At 43.6% G+C, this 18,482-nt stretch overlaps 1 protein-coding gene across 5 annotated transcripts in view; it reads right to left on the reverse strand.

The window, feature by feature from the left end:
- Positions 1-11,474, reverse strand: part of zbtb34 (zinc finger and BTB domain containing 34) — a 30,738-nt gene extending 19,264 nt beyond the window's left edge. Inside the window, exon 1 of one of the 5 annotated variants that reach the window (XM_080212044.1) lies at positions 11,418-11,474. Coding sequence is in view for 1 of the 5 variants with exons in the window: in XM_080212040.1 (XP_080068166.1) it covers positions 11,313-11,338 (26 nt within the window). In the remaining 4 variants the exon portion in view is untranslated. The other 4 variants (XM_080212043.1, XM_080212040.1, XM_080212041.1 and 1 more) reach the window with 4 other exon arrangements.
- Positions 11,475-18,482: the final 7,008 nt, after the last annotated feature.

The raw sequence follows: 18,482 nt of genomic DNA on the forward strand, positions 1-18,482 counted from the left end.
GTACATGGGGGGGGGGGGGGGGGGGGGTGGTGTGGTGGGTGGGTGATGTCCAGAGGTTTTATAAACTCAAAATTGGATTTAATTTTGGTTAACTTTAAGTTCAATGGACCATTGTAAATGTTGAAATAGAAGTGCGAGCAAGCGATAGGTTAAGTTATGGCAGGAGATCCCAGACCTGTGTCACGCTCCTCTTGTGTGATGTGGGAATTCAGGGATTCTTCTGGTGTCCCTGGCTCCTTCATGCGCAAGGTGCCCAACTGCAGCTAGCTGCATGACGGAGCATCTACGATACTGAGGAAATCATGGATAGCACGGTCAATGAGTTAAAAATTACTGAGGGAGATAGGGAATGGGTGACCACCAGACTAAGAGTAGGAAGGCCGGGCAGGGGTGCCCTATGGTCATCTCCCTCCAAAACAGATATACCATTTTGGATATTATTGGGGGAAATGGCTTACCAGGGGAAGATGGCAGCAGCCAGTTTCATGGCACTGTGGCTGGCTCTGCTGTGCAGGAGGGCAGAAAAAAGGTTGGCAGAGCTATAGTGATAGGGGACTCAAATCTAAGGGGAATAGACAGACATTTCTGCAAATGCAAATAATACTCTAGGATGGTATGGTGCCTCCTTGGTGCAAGGGTCAAGGATGTCTGGGAGCAGCTGCAGGAAATTCTGGAGAGGGGAGGGTGAACAGCCAGCTGTTATGGTGCATATAGGCACCAACAGTATAGGTAACAAATGGGGTGAGGTCCTACCAGCTGAATTTAGGGAGTTAAGAATTAAACTAAAAAGGTTTACCTCCAAAGGCAGTAATCTCAGGATTGCTATCAGTGTTACATGCTAGTCAGAGTAGGGATGTCAGGATAGCTAAGATGAATGGGTGGTTTGAGAGATGGTACAAGAGGGAGGGATTCAAATTCCCAGGACATTGGAACCGGTTCTGGGGGAGGTGAGACCAATAGAAATCAAACGATCTGAACCTGGGCAGGACTGGAACCAATGTCCTAAGGGCAATGTTTGCTAGTGCTGTTGGGGAGGGTTTAAACTAATGTGGCGAGGGATGAGAATTAATGCAGGAAGTCTGAGGAATGTAAAGAGGGGACAGAAACAAAAGACAGTAAGAGGAAAAATGGAAGGCAAAGAAACCAAAGACAAAAATCAAAAAAGGGTCACAGTTCAGAATAAAGAGACTGGAGAACTCAGTGACTGAGAGAAATAAAACATAGGGAGAGTGTACAAAACATGCCAGGACAAATGGACTGAGAAAGCAGGGCAGACAGCAAGGGAAGTCTAGATTAAAATGCATTTATTTCAATGCAAGAGGCCTGACGGCCAAGGATGGGTACATGGGACTGGGACATAACTACTACTGAAATGTGGCTAAGGGAGGGGCAGGACAGGCTCAATATTCCAGGGTACAGGTGCTATAGAAAAGATAGAACAGGAGATGAAAGGGGAGTGTGTGTTGCACTTTTGATTAGGGAGAACATCACCGCAGTAGAGGGGAGATATATCCAAGGGTTCCTCCTCCGAGTCTATATGGGTAGAACTGAGAAATAAGAGATCACTTTGATAGGATTGTACGACAGGCCCCCAAATAGTCAGAGAGAAATCGAGGAGCAAATATGTAAGGAAATTACAGATAGCTCCAAGAAAAATAGGGTGGTAATAGTAGGGGACTTTAATTTTCCCAACACTGACTGGGACAGCCATAGTATTAGGGGCTTGGATGGAGAGAAATTTGTTGAGTGTATTCAGGGGGAATTTCTCATTCAGCATGTCGATGGCCTGACTAGAGAGAGGGGACAAAACTTGACCTCCTCTTGGGAAATAAGGGCAGGTGACAGAAATATTAGTGAGGAGTCACTTTGGGACCAGTGAGGATAATTCCATTAGTTTTAAGATAGCTATGGAGAATGATAGGTCTGGCCAAAAAGTAAAAATTCTAAATGGGGTAAGGCCAATTATGATGGTATTAGATAGGAACTTTCAAAAGTTGGTCGGGGAGACTGTTGGCAGACAAAGGACATCTGGTAAATGGGAGGCTTTCAAAAGTGTGTTAACCAGGGTTCAGGGTAAGCACATTCCTTTTATAGTGAAGGGCAAGGCTGGTAGAAGTAGGAATCCTGGATGACTCGGGGCACTGAGGCCCTGTCAAAGAGGAGGAGGAGGAGACATATGACATGCATAGGCAGCTGGGATCAGTGGATCCCCTGCACAGTATAGAAGTCATCGGAGTAGAGTTGAGAGAAATCAGGAGGGCAGAACGGGTACGTGAGATTGCTTTGGCAGATAAGGCAAAGGAGAATCCAAATACACAAAGGGCAAAAGAGTAACTAGGGAGAGAGTCGGGCCTCTTAAGGATCAACAAGGTCATCTACATGCAGATCCACAAGAGATGGGTGAGATCCTAAATGAATATTTCTCATCAGAATTTATTGTTGAGAAGGGCATGGACTTTAAGGAACTTGGGGAAATAAACAGTATTGTCTTAAGTGTACATATTACAGAGATGGTGCTGGAAGTCTTAAAGTAAATCAAGGTGGATAAATCCCCAAGGCCTGATGAAATGTATTGCAGGGGGCTGGGGTGGAAATTGCGGGTCACCTAGCAGAGATATTGGAATTATCAACCACCACAGATGAGGTGCCTGAAAATTGGAGGGTAGCAAATGCTGTGGCTTTGTTCAATAAGGACAACAGGGAAAAGATTGGGAACTATAAACCGGTGAGCCTAATGTCTGTAGCGGGTAAGTCGTTAGGAGGCATTCTGAGGGACAGATCTACAGGCATTTAGAGAGGCAAGGACTGATTAGGGACCGTCAACATGGCTTTGAGAATGGAAAATCATGTATCATGAACTGACTGAGTTTTTTTGAAGGGGTAACGAAGAAGGTAGATGAAGTGCAGTCGATGTTGTCTATGTGGACTTTAGCAAGGCCTTTGATATGGTAGGTTGCTGCATAAGGTTAAATCTCATGGGATCCAGCATGAGCTGGCAAACTGGATACACAATTGGTTTGATGACAGAATAAGAAGTCTCACAGCACCAGGTTAAAGTCCAACAGGTTTATGGCAGAAGACTGAGAGACAGCCCTCTACAACTACCCTCTAACTGGAAGAGTGTGACCAGCAATGTGCCTCCAGGATCAGTGCTAGGTCCACTTATTTATTATTTATATTAATGATTTGGATGAGAATTTATGGAGCATGGTTAGTAAGGTTGCAGTTGACACCAAGATTGGTGGCATGGGGACAGTGAATATGATCTAGGATTGCAAGAGGATCTGATTAATGGGCCAGTGGGCCAATGAATGGCAAATGGAGTTTAATTTAGACAAATGTGAGGTGATGCATTTTAGTGGATCGAATCGGGGAAGGACCTACGCAGTTAATGGTAGGACGTGGGGGGGTGGTGGTTGTTATAGAACAAAGATCTAGGAGTACAGGTTCACAGCTCCTTGAAAGTGGAGTCACAGCTGGACAGGGTGGTGAAAAAGGCATTCAGCATGCTTGGTTTCATTGGTCAGAACACTGAATAGAAGAGTTAGAATGTTGTATTTAAGTTGTACAGGACATTAATAAGGCCACACTTGGAATACTGTGTGCAATTCTAATCACCCTATACAGAAAGGATATTATTAAAGAAAGATTTTCTTTTCTAGGATGCTATCAGGACTTGATGGTTTGAGTTACGAGGAGAGCTGGTTAGACTGGAACTTTTATCCTCTGGAGTGTGGGAGGCTTAGGGGCAATCTTATAGAGATCTATAAAATAATGAGGAGCATAGATCAGCTAGTTAGTCAACATCTTTTCCCAAAGGTAGGTGAGTTTAAAAACTAGAGGGCATTGGTTTGAGGGGAGAAGTACAAAAGGGTTGAGAAGGGCAATTTTTTTCTACAGAGGGTAGTGTCTGGAACAAGCTGCCAGAGGCAGTAGTAGAGGTGGGTATGATTGTCTTTTAAAAAGCATTTAGACAGTTACATGGGTAAGATGGGTATAGAGTAATATGGGCCAAATGCAGACAATTAGGACTAGCTTAGTGGTTAAAAACGGGACTGTACGGAGTTGGGCGGAAGGGCGTGTTTCCATGTTGCAAGCTTCTGATTCTATACAGCCCCTCAAGCCAAATCTGACCGTGGTCTCAACTTCACCTTCCTACCTGTTTCCCATAACTTATGAATCCTCTGTATTTCAAAAACTGCCAAATCTCAGCCTTCAGTATATGAAATATCAACCCCCACAGCTCTCATGAATCTTTGGAATTCTCTGCCCACAAGTCTCAGGAGAAATTTCTTCTCATTTGTCTTAAATCGGTGACCCGTTATTGAGATTGTGCCTTGCTTCTTGATACCACCACAAGTGTTGTTGGAGAGAATCAGGAACTTTATAAAACAGCATGATGAAATGCAGGTCTTAGTATATTTAATCTCCCCAATGAGCAATGCTATCAGGTGAGCCAGACAAAGAAAATACTCCCACTCCCTGTAGTTCATTAGCTCAAATGTGCATGGAAAATATTTCAGTTTATAGCCCACATAAATGAACTAAAGGGGAACCCTACGCTCCCATAGAAAGATATTGTTCATGCTGGATAATATCTCCCCTTTAGGCAAGCATACTGCAATCTTACCCTGTTACTACATTTTATCGTCATTGCACCTCCCCTATATAAGGTATGAGAAGAAAATATGTAAACAAGTTAACCAGCATTTCCTCCTTTTCAGACAACCTAGGAAGCATAGCAGCATTTATATATCTTTTTGATAACATCATGGATAAACAGTCCAATCTGATATAGTTTCAGTCTTATCGGCTTGTAGTTCAATGCTTAGTTACGTTTTGTTGCTGTATTAAAAACCTTACTGGTTCAATCTTGGGAACAGTATAATGCAAATAAAGGGAAGTGTACTGACCAAAGGTACTCTTACAAAGTGGAAAACATTTCCTAACCTACTTTGAATTACATTTCCCCTAAAACATTGTGAAGCCATAACAGCAAAACAACCAGAGCCATTTAAAACCAAGATCTGGAACATGTGGGGAAAGAGATTGTTTCATTATAGCGTGGTAACAGCTTAAATCCGATTCGACACATGGCAGATTGCGGATCTTGGGCTTACATTCAAACACAAGCACTGACTGCCAGTCTAGAGCTCTCCCCAGAATGAAAGAATAAATAACAGTACATAGATCATTCTGATGCACTGGAGAGTCATAGGATGTTGGTGTCTCCACAACACTGATCAACTGTTAACAGGAGACCCCAAATAGAAATCTATCCACTAAGACAGGAGCATCAATCTGTTTGATCTCTCCCACACTTTTTAACTGGACTATCGAAGGCCCAGGAACAGTTTACTTAAAGATTCGCTAATGGAAAAGTACATTCAACATAGTTTAATACATATGATTTATGCCCTCTCAACCTGTCCAATATCTCAGCTTTGGACATCTGGCTGCCATGGAAGCTCAGTTGTAAGCTTGTGTTGTAAAATGCAAAAGGTATATCTGTATGAATTTGCTTCCACTACTCATTTTACAAGTGAGCAGCAGTGAAATTCACCAATCTTAAAATTACAGCACTGCATAAGCACGTCCATAGTTAACACCAATCTCGACTATGTTTGCACTCTCAACTGGTCAAGGTCGTTGTGAGTTCAAATCCCACTCCAGCCTTGAGTACATAATCAAGGATCAATACAGCAGTGAAAGATTGCTGCGCTGACTTTAGGTAACGATGTCTGCTTTCTTAGCTGGACCTAAAAGATCCTGCAGCTCAATTCAAACAGAGCAAAGGATTTCCAGGTCACTTGGATAATATTTATTCTTCAATTAAAACAAATTGCCTAGTTATTTATCTCAATCATATCTGTTGGAGTTTGCTGTTTCCCAAATGATTGCTGAATTTTGCTAAAAGAGTGACTATACTTCATTAAGCCACGAACGCTCTTGGGAACATCCTGAAAATGTGAAATGAACTATATCAAATAAACTTATCAGGATCTTTCCTTTAAATCAGTTAAGAATAAAAATTGCCATCAAAATTGATAAGAAAACCACAGCATAACAGATCTGAAATAAACTTGGGCCATGGCGTTCTTGACTCTTAGGCCTTTCACGCTTCATCACTGCTATAATTAACCTCATCACATTGCTGCATGGCAAAATTTCACTTATAATGGCTCAACCTCATTTCCGTACGCAAGACATTGCAGATACTTCAGAAAGATCCTGTGATATTTTTATCCCAGGTTGTGAATCTTCCTGTTATTCACCACTTCAATGCTTTAGGTGCTACATCACATGTTTAGCACATTTTCAAGAGACCCTATGCCAAATTCAACATTCTTTTCTGTCCCAAATCATGTTGTTCCTTTAAATGGGAAAGCAAAGCAAATATACAGCATCACAAAATCAAGGAAAATAACCAAAAAGATTTACAACTTTGAAGATAGTAAATGGTAACAGACACTTCAGTGAATTTAGGCAATAATCTAATCTCAGGATGTACAGGATGAACATAAATTATTTGAGCTGCACTCCTGCCTTTATGATTTGATAATTCAGCAAGAAATCCATTTTCCCCTATTTACAAGAGACATCATGTAACTCATACGGGTGACAAAATTATGTCAGCAATTGCCAGCATCAAAAATTGATATGATATACCAAATGGGAGGACTTAGATTCATATGGCACTTTTAACACAGGGAAGTATCTGAACATGCTTCATAGGAGTATCAGAGAAGTGACAGAGCCAAAGATGGGAATATTAGGAGGGGTCACTGAAAGCTTACCGAAACAAGTAGGTTGCAAGGATAATCTTGGTGGAGGAGTTTACAGAAGGAATTTCAGAACATAGAACCCAGTTGATTGAAGACATGGCCTGTATTAGTGATGGATGTGACAGATGCCAGACTTGGAGGGATACAAGAATTCTTGTATCCCTCCAAGGAATACAAGAAGGCATCAACAGGGTGGATAGTCAGAGGCTTTTTCCAAGGGTGGAAGTGTCAATTACAAGGGGGCAGAGGTTCAAAGTGAGCAGGGAAAGTTTAAGGGAGATGTGCGGGGGAAGTTGTGAATGGGTGCCTGGAATACACTGCCTGAGGAGATGGTGAAAGCAGGCAAATTAGCAATATTTAAGAGTCATCTGGATGGATACATGAATAGAGAGGGAATAGAGGGATACGACGTGAGTAAAGGCGGGTTTTTAAGTTTAGTTAAGGCATCATGATCAGCGTAGCTTGGAAGGCCAAAGGGACTGTTCCTACGCTGTACTTTTCTTCGTTATGGGGCTACTGAGAGACAATCATGTGATTTTTAAATTGCAGTGTTATTGGAATGGGTGGCATATAGATCAGTGTGTACAGGGCTATTGGTGATTAGGACTTAAGTGTGGGTTGGGACACAGGCAGCAGAGCTTTGGATGTGCTCTAGTTTATAGAGTGGAAGATGGGAGGCTAACTGGGCAGGCATTGGAATAGCTGAGTCTGGAGTAAACTGTCGTATTATGAGGATTTCACCTGCAGATGGGCAGGGAAGAGATGGAGACAGGAGATGTTAAAAAAAATTGGAAGGTGGTGATCTTTGGGATGTTGAAGACATGTTCTTGGAAACTCAGCTTAGAGAATGCTGAAGTTTCAAATAATTCGATTCAGTCTGATACAACAATTGGGAAGGAGAAAGCAATCAGAAACTGCCCTACATCCAGTACAGGATGCCAGATAAACTGCCAAAATATTGCACACTTGAGAAGATTGTGAAGCCAGCCATGTCAAAGGCTGAAGAGACCAAGGAGGGCATTATTTGTGCCTTTTTTGAGGGCCATTTCAACATTATAGCAGTAGTGGAAGTCTGATCTTAAATGTAGAGTTACAAAAAAAGGGACCTGAGAGGTAAGTGATTTGAGCTGGTTGATAACTCGCCAAGACAGAAAAGTCAGGAATTTATTTTTTGAGAAGATAGTAACAGGATTTAAAAGGGAGGGGGCCAGTACCCGAGGGGTGAGAAAGAGACCTGTTTACAGGGTCATCTAACAGAGGGGCTAGAAAAGAAGGAAAGTTGGATGGTCAAAAATTTAATGTGAATAGGATCAAGAGCTTGAAGTGGAAATAATGGATAAGATCTCTCAGAGGACAGGTGGAGAAAGGAAAGAAACTGGATCATCTTTAACTGATGAGCAAGGGGAAGGGAGGAAAATGACAGCAAAGTTTGAATGAATAGTTGCAATGTTACTCCTAAAAACATCCAAAAGTTCTCTGCGCTCGTTGGAAACGGAGGTGGTAAGGGACTTTAAGCAGAGTTGAACGAAAGAAAGCCAGGGTATTATTTCTGTATTTCAGAATGATTGAAGATTGAACAGCTTTAGCAAAGAAGTGTTCAACAGAACAGTCAGAAGCTTTTCGCCTCTGACACTCCTATACTTACATCCTAGCTTCTAGGTCACAGCCAAATGTTAAATTTCCCAAGCATTTAACTGATGGCAGAATGGTGAAAATAGAAGCATTTGGTTAAACACCAACCTCAAAAAATGTTTCATCTCAAGTTAGAAATGCAATTCCCAACTCAAAAGAACATTTCAGGAACCAGTTCCTAAGTTTTTGCTGATCCTGCTCTTAAAAGTTGGCCTACTGGCAGCACAGTGACTTGCCCACCAATATACTATCTCACCGCGAGGAAGCTGCGTCTCGCCTGCCATGTCACTGAAATTATGGAAACGTGAAGACTTGAACACCACACATGGAGAATCACAAAGATATAGTATAGTGTACTGGAACACCTGTGCTTTATTTTTACAACATGCAATTACAAATCTATGTGTTCTGTAATCTCAACATATTCATTTCCTCTCTACGTTCCCCATCTTTCTGATTTGCCTGAGTTATGTTGTAAGTGGATGGATAGGTAGATGATCTGCATTTTAATCCCCGTCAAATGTTGTGCTGTAACCTGATGTCAGGAGCTGCCAGAGAACAGCCTGCATGTGGTGACACATCAAATGTTCCCACCATGGAAAAGCACTAGCCTCCATACACCTAACCATTAAGGACTAACATGAGGAGCGGACAGAGGGAAATTGAGAGCATAACCTCATAAGTTAAAACTCCAAATAGCAAAACACTGCAGCTCCAGCAAAACAAAGTCAAAGGTGGAATTTTACTACCACAGTTCACCAGAATGCAAAAGCTATGTACTATTAGAAGTTCAAGGGCAAAAGAATGATGGAACATACTTAGAAGCAGGGCAGGGGGAGGAGTAGAAGGCAGGCAAACCTATAAAACCAAAAAACTTTTAAAAAATTATTAAAGTACTGAAAATGGGTGGATTATAATTATCCTTTTTAAAGTATTTGCAATAAAGATCTACGCACAGGGCTAAATAGCTTTAGCATCTGAAGTCAATCAAAATGGTGGCTCAAACTACAACCAGCAGTATTTATTATGTGCGATCATAGGCAAATAGTAAATCAAAAAGGTCAAGTTTTCAACCATATAAACCAGACTTGCATTTTACCAGGTAAAAGATGGGGGCTGCTGCACAGTTATCACTGATTTCAGAATTCATCAACATTTGCACTATTCAGTCTTATCATTTTGATTAGAATTGTTCAGAACCCAACTGGCATTGTGTTTTAGGATTGGGGGAAAAAAATTAAAGGGCACATTCTGTGTTATAAGGAGAGTGTAGGCCTACAGAATTAGACAAGATGTGTAATGTGAAGGAAAACATCAGCAAAAATTTGATGGGGTGAATGCCTGTTATACACCATAAAATTCTATAGTACTAATCAGAATTCTGAAAGTTCAACTATGTGAATAATGCAAAACAATGTCACTAAGTTCACAGGGAGCTTATGATTTTTCTGAAATCAGTTCAGTCCACAATAAAAAAATTAATAACTGAATTTCTCAACATGGGGTCAAAGGTGAAGGCACTTCGGATGGAAGCAATAAAGTCACATTTTGCTTTGAGGTGATCATATTTACTCATCTGTACTTCCACAATTTAACACTGTAATCTCTACATTGTGAATTTTAGCCCATAAACACGAAATAGCAAAAATGATGTTTTTCTCATGCAACTGCCACTTGAGAATCCCACCTTGATTAGATGTTTTCTACTAATGTCCTCAAAATCTTTTCAAAATCTGGGCATGAAGCCAAAAAGAAACTCAAACATGCCTTCACCTCGTAAGCACAAAAAATGTGCATGTATTTACATGATTTTTACCAGCCACGAACCCCATCCTTCATTTAAAACGGAGCTGTTAAGGGCCATGTGTTTTGAGTAATCTGGGATTACAAGGTCAGTCTTACGGATACAGTGTGGGGAAAGTGTTCACAAGAGCTAATTTAAACACGAGATGGAGGCAGCAGTTGGGGGAGACTTGATTTCAGCCAGACCGTGTACACACCATAGTCAGCAACTGTTCTAGCATTTCACTTCCACACAGTACCTTCCGCAACTTTTAAGTCATTAGGTTAAAACAGAATTGCCAACAAGCCTGCTAGTAATCGAGGAGATGTGACTAAACCATTTGCTTTTACCAGAGAGCTGGAGAACTTCCCTGAAGGACATGTCTGGCACGAAAGGAAGAGTACCTTTCGGGTGGTTTATTTCCCTATCCACCCAGCCCCCATTGTAAACCGCGGGACAGTTTGCTTTATATATAAATAAAACAGATTGCAAACTGCTGTCAACATTTGCTCATAAAGGAGGAGAGAGCGTCATGAACAATCCCTTTTTGTTGTTTAACTCGCACCGATTGTTACGTTGATTTGCAATTCAAAACTCTCACCGGGCATGAAAACACTTGAAACAAACAGCTCTTAACTTAGGAATTGGCATGCGGAGCGGATATTGAAATAAAGAATAAACGAACAGCTTTTACTAAAGAATTGGCATGCGGAGGGGACATTGAAGCGACATCGAAATAAATAAATAGCTTTTAACTTAGGAATTGGCAATGGGAAGGGGGGTATTGAAGTGACATTGAAATGCACAAAAACAACAGCTTTTAACTAAAGTATCAGCATGCGGAGGGGACACAAGTGACATCGAAACAACAAACAGTTTTTAACTTAGGAATTGGCATGGGGAGGGGGATATTGAAGTGACAGGAGGTGGGGGGGGGGGAGTGAAGAGAGACAACCAATTAAAAAAAAACAAGGCTGCAAGTGTGACTGAAATAAAAGAGCGAGTTTGTTAGAAAACTAGAGGTGAAAGTTGTCTTATGGAGAAGCCTATCCCTGTGTGCGTGTGTGTGAGCGAGTGGAGTCCGAGCGCTAACAACTCAGCCAAGCACTTACTTGCTTCCCAACTTCACACACAACATGGAGGCCGGGCCCGGCCCTGCTCTCGCCCAGACCCGCAGCTCGCTTTACCGCCCGCCCGTCCCCTCATTCCATACTCACTCCGCCTTCTGCCGTGCTGCGGGCTGCCTGCCTGGCTCGCTCACTCGGGTGGGTGATTTTTTTTCTCTCTCTCTTCCCCCCCACCCCCTCACATTTTCACCCCCTCTTGTCTGCTCACTTGCCCGCCCCCCATCACCCCCACACCCGGTGCTGTCGCTGCCCAGGCCTCACATACAGAGCAGCCCCCTCCCCCCCGCCCCCTAACGGCCAACGACCCGGAACTGGATCCAGCCGAGAGCGTCACCCGCGACACCCCCAATCCTCCATAAGGTGCGCATGCACGCCTCCGGCAGCCGAATCCGCCCCTCCTCCCCTGTTCCCAGTGTGCGCATGCGCCCATCCGGCAGCCAATCGCTGCCTACTCGTTCTACCATACGCATGCGTTCCTCCGGCAGCCGATCACTACCGCCTCAATTCCCATTGTGCGCATGCGCGCCGCCGACGGCCGATCACCCCGCCTCTATTTTCAGTGTGCGCATGCGCGCGTCCGGTAGCCGATCCGAGCGGCGCCGAGCAAGGACTCAGTGCCCGAGCAGAACCGAGTGAGGGTTGGATGCTCAACTAAGTTGCTCAACTGTTCTGATCCTGGACCAGAACTTTAATCGCATGTATTTAGCATACAGTGAAACGTATTGTTTCTGGCACACTATAGCAGAAAAAGCATACCGTTCATAGAAAAGGAAAGGAGAGTGAGCAAAATGTAATGTTACAGCCAGAGCTAGGGTGCAGAGAAAGACCAACTTAATGCAAAGTAGGTCCTATCAAAAGTCTGACAACAGCAGGGAAGAGGCTGTTCTTGACTAGGTTGGTATGTGATGGACGGCAGGGTAGCACAGTGGTTAGCACTGCTGCTTCTCAGTTCTAGGGAACTGGGTTTGATTCCCAGCTTGGGTCTCTGTCTGTGTGGAGTTTGCACATTCACTTCATGTAAAGAGTAGTTATATCTGGACTCTTGCCTGTGCCACGGGATAGTTTAGAGAGGAATAGGGAGAGGGAAAGTTTGAACTCGTGGCTGAGGGGATGGTGCAGGAGGGAGGGGTTCAGGTACTTGAGCAATTGGGGCTCATTCTGGGGAAGGTGGGACCTCTATAAGAGGGATGGTCTACACCTGAACCAGAGGGGAATCAATATCCTGGGGGGTAAATTTGCAAAAGCGATGCAGGAAGGTTTAAACTGATTCGGAGGGGGGGAGGGATAGTGAGGAAAGGGGGTGAAAGTGAGGGGGGCATAGTTGGGGAATGCAGGGCACGGCATAGTGGGGGTGGGGCGGAGCAGGGTTTGAAATGCGTGTACTTTAATGCGAGGAGTATTCGCAATAAAGTGGATGAACTTGCAGCGTGGATCAGTACCTGGGACTTTGATGTTGTGGCCATTTCTGAGACATGGATAGAGCAGGGTCAGGAATGGATGTTGCAGGTTCCGGGGTACAAATGCTTTAGTCGGAGTAGAGAAGAAGGTAGAAGGGGGGGTGGGGTAGCATTGCTAGTCAAGGACTGTATCACAGTGTCGGAGAGAAAGTTTGATGAGGACTTGTCAGTTGAGGTAGTATGGGCGGAGATTAGAAATAGGAGAGGAGAGGTCACCCTGTTGGGAGTCTTTTATAGACCTCCTAAAAGTTCTAGAGAGGTTGAGGAAAGGATTGCGGAGACAATCCTGGTTAGGAGTGAAAGTAATAGGGTAATTGTTATGGGGGACTTTAACTTTACGAATATTGATTGGAGTTGCTATAGTTCTAGCTCGCTAGAGGGGTCAGTGTTTGTACAAAGCGTGCAGGAAGGTTTTTTGTCTCAGTATGTAGACAGGCCAACTAGAGGTGAGGCTATATTGGATTTGGTGCTGGGAAATGAGCCAGACCAGGTGCTAGACTTGGAAGTTGGTGTGCATTTTGGTGATAGTGACCACAATTCGGTTACGTTCACCTTAGTGATGGGAAGAGATAGGCATGAACCTCGGGTCAGCAATTTTAGCTGGGGTAAGGGCGATTATGAGGCTATCAGGAGTGAATTAGGACGCATGGATTGGATTAGGGGATTACAGGGACTGGGAACGTCTGAAATGTGGAGTTTTTTCAAGGAGCAGCTACTGCGAGTCCTTGATAGGTATGTCCCTGTCAGGCATGGTGGATTTGGTAGATCTAGGGAACCGTGGTGCACTAAAAGAGTTGAGTCGATGGTTAAAAAGAAAAAGGAGGCTTATGTTCGGATGAGATTGGAGGGCTCAGATAGTGCACTAGAAAGCTTTAGATTGGCTAGGAGGGAGTTGAAGAGTGAGTTGAGAAGGGCTAAAAGAGGACATGAGAAGACTTTGGCTGATAGGATTAAGGAGAATCCTAAGGCGTTCTATAAGTATGTCAAGAACAGAAGGTTGGTCAGGGCAAGATTAGGGCCAGTTACAGACAGCAGGGGGAAGTTGTGTGTGGAACCGGAGGAGATTGGAGAAGTATTGAACCAATATTTCTCTTCGGTGTTCACGCAGGGGGACATGAATATAGCTGAGGAGGACATTGGGTTGCAGGGGTGTAAAATAGACAGTATTACGGTTGATAAAGAGGATGTGCTGGAAATTCTTGAGGGGCTGAAAATAGATAAGTCCCCTGGTCCGGATGGGATCTACCCTAGGATTCTCTGGGAGGCTAGAGAGGTGATTGCAGAGCCTCTGGCTCAGATCTTCAGGTCGTCATTGGTCTCTGGTGTAGTCCCGGAGGATTGGAGGATAGCGAATGTTGTCCCATTGTTTAAGAAGGGGAACAGAGACTTTGCCGGGAATTATAGACTGGTGAGTCTTACTTCTGTTGTGGGCAAGGTTTTAGAAAAAATTATTAGGGATAGGATTTATAGTTATTTGGAGTGTAATGAATTGATTAGAAATAGTCAGCATGGTTTTGTAGCAGGTAGGTCGTGCCTTACTAACCTTATTGAGTTTTTTGAGAAGGTGACCAAAGAGGTGGATAGGGGTAAGGCAGTTGACGTGGTATACATGGATTTTAGTAAGGCGTTCGATAAGGTTCACCATGGTAGGCTTCTGCAGAAAATGCAGATGTATGGGATTGTGGGTAATCTAGGAAGTTGGATCAGGAATTGGCTATCAGATAGGAGACAGAGGGTGGTGGTGGATGGTAAATATTCATCATGGAGTGCAGTTACGAGTGGTGTGCCTCAGGGATCTGTTTTGGGGCCACTGTTGTTTGTAATTTTTATTAATGATCTGGATGAGGGTATAGTTGGGTGGATTAGTAAATTTGCTGATGACACCAAAGTTGGAGGTGTGGTAGATTGTGAGGAAGGGTGTCATAGTCTGCAGGGAGACTTAGATAGGTTGCAGAGCTGGGCCGAGAGGTGGCGGATGGAATTTAATGCGGAGAAGTGTGAGGTAATTCACTTTGGTAGGAGCAACAGATGTGTCGAGTATAGGGCTAACGGGAGGACTTTGAATAGTGTGGATGAACAGAGGGATCTAGGTGTGTGTGTACATAGATCCCTGAAAGTTGGGAATCAAGTAGATAAGGTTGTCAAGAAGGCGTACGGTGTCTTGGCGTTTATTGGTAGGGGGATTGAATTTAGGAGTCGCAGTGTAATGTTGCAACTGTACACTACTCTAGTGCGGCCGCACTTGGAGTACTGTGTGCAGTTCTGGTCCCCGCATTACAAGAAGGATGTAGAGGCGTTGGAGAGGGTGCAGAGGAGGTTTACTAGGATGTTGCCTGGTATGGTGGGGAGGTCCTATGAGGAGAGACTGAGGGATCTAGGGTTGTTTTCGTTGGAAAGAAGGCGGCTAAGAGGGGATCTTATTGAAACATATAAGATGATTAGAGGTTTAGATAGGGTGGATAGTGATAGCCTTTTTCCTCGGATGGAGAAAGCTAGCACGAGGGGGCATGGCTTTAAATTAAGGGGGGGTAGCTACAGGACGGATGTCAGGGGTAGGTTCTTTACCCAGCGGGTGGTGAGGGATTGGAATGCCCTGCCTGCTGCAGTTGTAAATGCGTCTAGTTTGGGGGCGTTTAAGAGATCTCTGGATAGGTTTATGGACGAAAAGGGATTGGTATAGGCTAGTGGGTCATTGTTTTTGTAACTGGTCGGCGCAACATCGTGGGCCGAAGGGCCTGTTCTGCGCTGTAATGTTCTATGTTCTATGTTCTATGTCTGCGTGGGTTTCCTCCCAATGCTCCGGTTTCTTCCTACCCACAGTCCAAAGATGTGCGAGTTAGGTTGATTGGCCATGCTAATGTTGCCTTTAGTGTCCTGAGATGTGTAGGTTAAAGGGATTAGCAGGTAAATATGTAGGGATATGGAGGTAGGGTCTCGGTGGAATTGTGGTCAGTGCAGATTCGATGGGCCAGATGGCCTCTTTCTGCACTGTAGGGTTTCTATGATTCTATGTGCCCTCAGACTTTTGTATCTTTTTCCTGACTGAAGATGGTGGAAATGTTGATTCTGGAGTTGAGAGGGTTGGCTTATGAAGAAAGACTGAGTAGACTGGGGCTATACTCATTGGAATTCAGAAGAGTGAGGGGAGATCTTATAGAAACACATAATATTATGAAGGGAATGGATGAGATAGAAGCAGGGTGGTTGTTTCCATTGGTGGGTGAAACTGGAACTAGGGGGGGCATGGCCTCAAAATAAGGGGGAGCAGATTTAGGACTGAGTTGAGGAAGAACTTTCTCACCCAAAGGATTGTGAATCTATGGAATCCCCTGCCCAGTGAAGCAGTTGATACTACTTTGAGTGTTTTTAAGGCAAAGATAGATTTTTGAACAGCAAAGGAATTACACAAAAGCAAAATTTACATAAAAGATTTGGAGGAGGGGCCTGAATGTAGGGTAACAAAATTTGCTGATGACACAAAGATGAGTGGAAAAGCAAATTGCGTAGAGGGCATGGAAAGTCTGCAGAGAGATCTGGATAGGCTGAGTGGGCGAGGACCTGGCAGATGGAATATAACGTTAGCAAATGTGAGGTTATCCACTTTGGTAGAAATAATAGTAGGAGGGATTATTATTTAAAGGGTGAAAAGCTGTAGCATGCTACAGTGCAGAGGGACCTGGGGCTCCTTGTGCACGAATCACAAAAACTCAGTCTGCAGGTGCAGCAGGTGATCAAGAAGGCAAATGGAATGTTGGCCTTTATTGCGAAGGGGATAGAATATAAAAGCAGGGAGGTCTTGCTGCAACTGTACAGGGCACTGGCAACTGGAGTACTGTGTGCAGTTTTGGTTCCCTTATTTGCGAAAGGATATATTGGCCTTGGAGGGAGTACAGAGAAGGTTCACCAGGCTGATACTGGAGATGAGGGGGTTAGCTTATGAAGAGAGATTGAATAGACTGGGCCTGTACTCGTTGTAGTTTAGAAGCCTGAGGGGAGTTCTCATTGAGACATATAAGATAATGAAGGGGCTAGATAGGGCAGAGGTAGAGAGATTCTTCCTGCTTAGAAAGGAAAACAGAACTAGAGGACACAGTCTCAAAGTAAGGGGGGGGGTGCAGTTTAGAACAGAGTTGAGGAGGAACTTCTTCACTCAAAGGGTGGTGAATCTCTGGAATTCTCTACCCATTGAAACGGTGGAGGCTACCTCGTTGAATGTATTTAAGTCACGGGTAGGTAGATTTCTGATAGACAAGGGAATTAAGGGTTATGGGGGGAAAGCAGGAAAGTGAAACTGATCCACTTCAGATCAGCCATGATCTTATTGAATGGCGGGGCAGGCTCGGAGGGCTAGATGGCCTACTCCTGCTCCTATTTCTTATGTTCTTATGTAAGAGGGCCAATCATGGCTTACAAAGGAAATTAGAGAAAAAAAATCTGATCTAAAGAAGAGGCATATAGAGTGGCCAAGAAAAATAATTGGTCTGAGGATTGGGAGCAGTTTACAATTCAGCAAAGAAGGACCAAGGGATTGATTAAGAAGGGGAAAATACAGTATGAAAGTAAGTTTGCAGGGAACATAAAGACTGACACTAAGAGTTTCTTTAGATACGTGAAGAGAAAGAGGTTGGTGAAGACAAATGTAGGCCCCCTACAGACAGAAACGGGGGAATGTAAAATACAAGACAAAGAAATGGCAAAGCAACTGAATACATACTTTGATTCTGTCTTCACAAAAGAGGACACAAATCAAATGCCAGAAATGTTGGAGAATGCAAGATTTAGTTAGAGGGAAGAACTGAGCGAGATCAATATTAGTGGAGAAATTGTGCTGGAAAAATTGATGGGATTGAAGATGGATAAATCTCTAGAACTTGATAATCTACATCCCAGAGTACTTCAAGGAGTGGCTCTAGAAACAGTGGATGCGTTGGTGGTCATCTTCTAGGATTTTATAGACTCTGGAACAGTCCCTGCAGATTGGAGGGTAGCTCATGTCACTCCAATATTCAAAAAGGGAGATAGAGAGAAAACAGGGAATTTTACACCAGTAAGCTTAACTTCGGCAGTGAGGAAAATTCTTAAATCCATTGTCACGAACTTGATAACGGAGCATTTAGAAAGCAGTGGCAGGATCAGACAGAATCAGCATGGATTTATGAAAGGGAAATCAGGCTTGACAAATCTGTTGGAATTCTTTGAAGATGTAACTAATAGAGTTGACAAGGGAGGGCCAGTAAATGTGGTATATTTGGACTTTCAGAAAGCATTTGACAAAGGCCCGCACAAGAGATTATTGTGCAAGATTAAAACGCATGGGATTGGGGGAAGTGTATTGAGATGGATGGAAAACTGGTTGGCAGAGAGGAAACAAAGAGTAGGAATTAATGAGTGTTTTTCAAATTGGCAGGCAGTAACTAGTAGGGTGCCACAGGGATTAGTGCTGGGACCCCAGCTAGTCACAATATATATTAATGATTTGGATGAGAGAACAAAATGTAACATCTCAAAGCTTGCAGATGATACCAAGTTGGGTGGGAAGGTGAACTGTGATGAGGATGCAGAGATCCTTCAGAACAATCAGGACAGGTTGGGTGAGTGGGCTAATCAATGGCAGATGCAGTGTAATTTGGATAAATGTGAGGTAATTCACTTTGAAAGCAAAACACGGGAAGGCAGATTACTACCTAAATAGCTGTAA

The sequence above is a fragment of the Carcharhinus amblyrhynchos genome, chromosome 25 (genome assembly GCF_965287045.1).
Source record: "Carcharhinus amblyrhynchos chromosome 25, sCarAmb.v2.hapA, whole genome shotgun sequence".
Taxonomy (NCBI): Eukaryota; Metazoa; Chordata; class Chondrichthyes; order Carcharhiniformes; family Carcharhinidae; genus Carcharhinus; species Carcharhinus amblyrhynchos.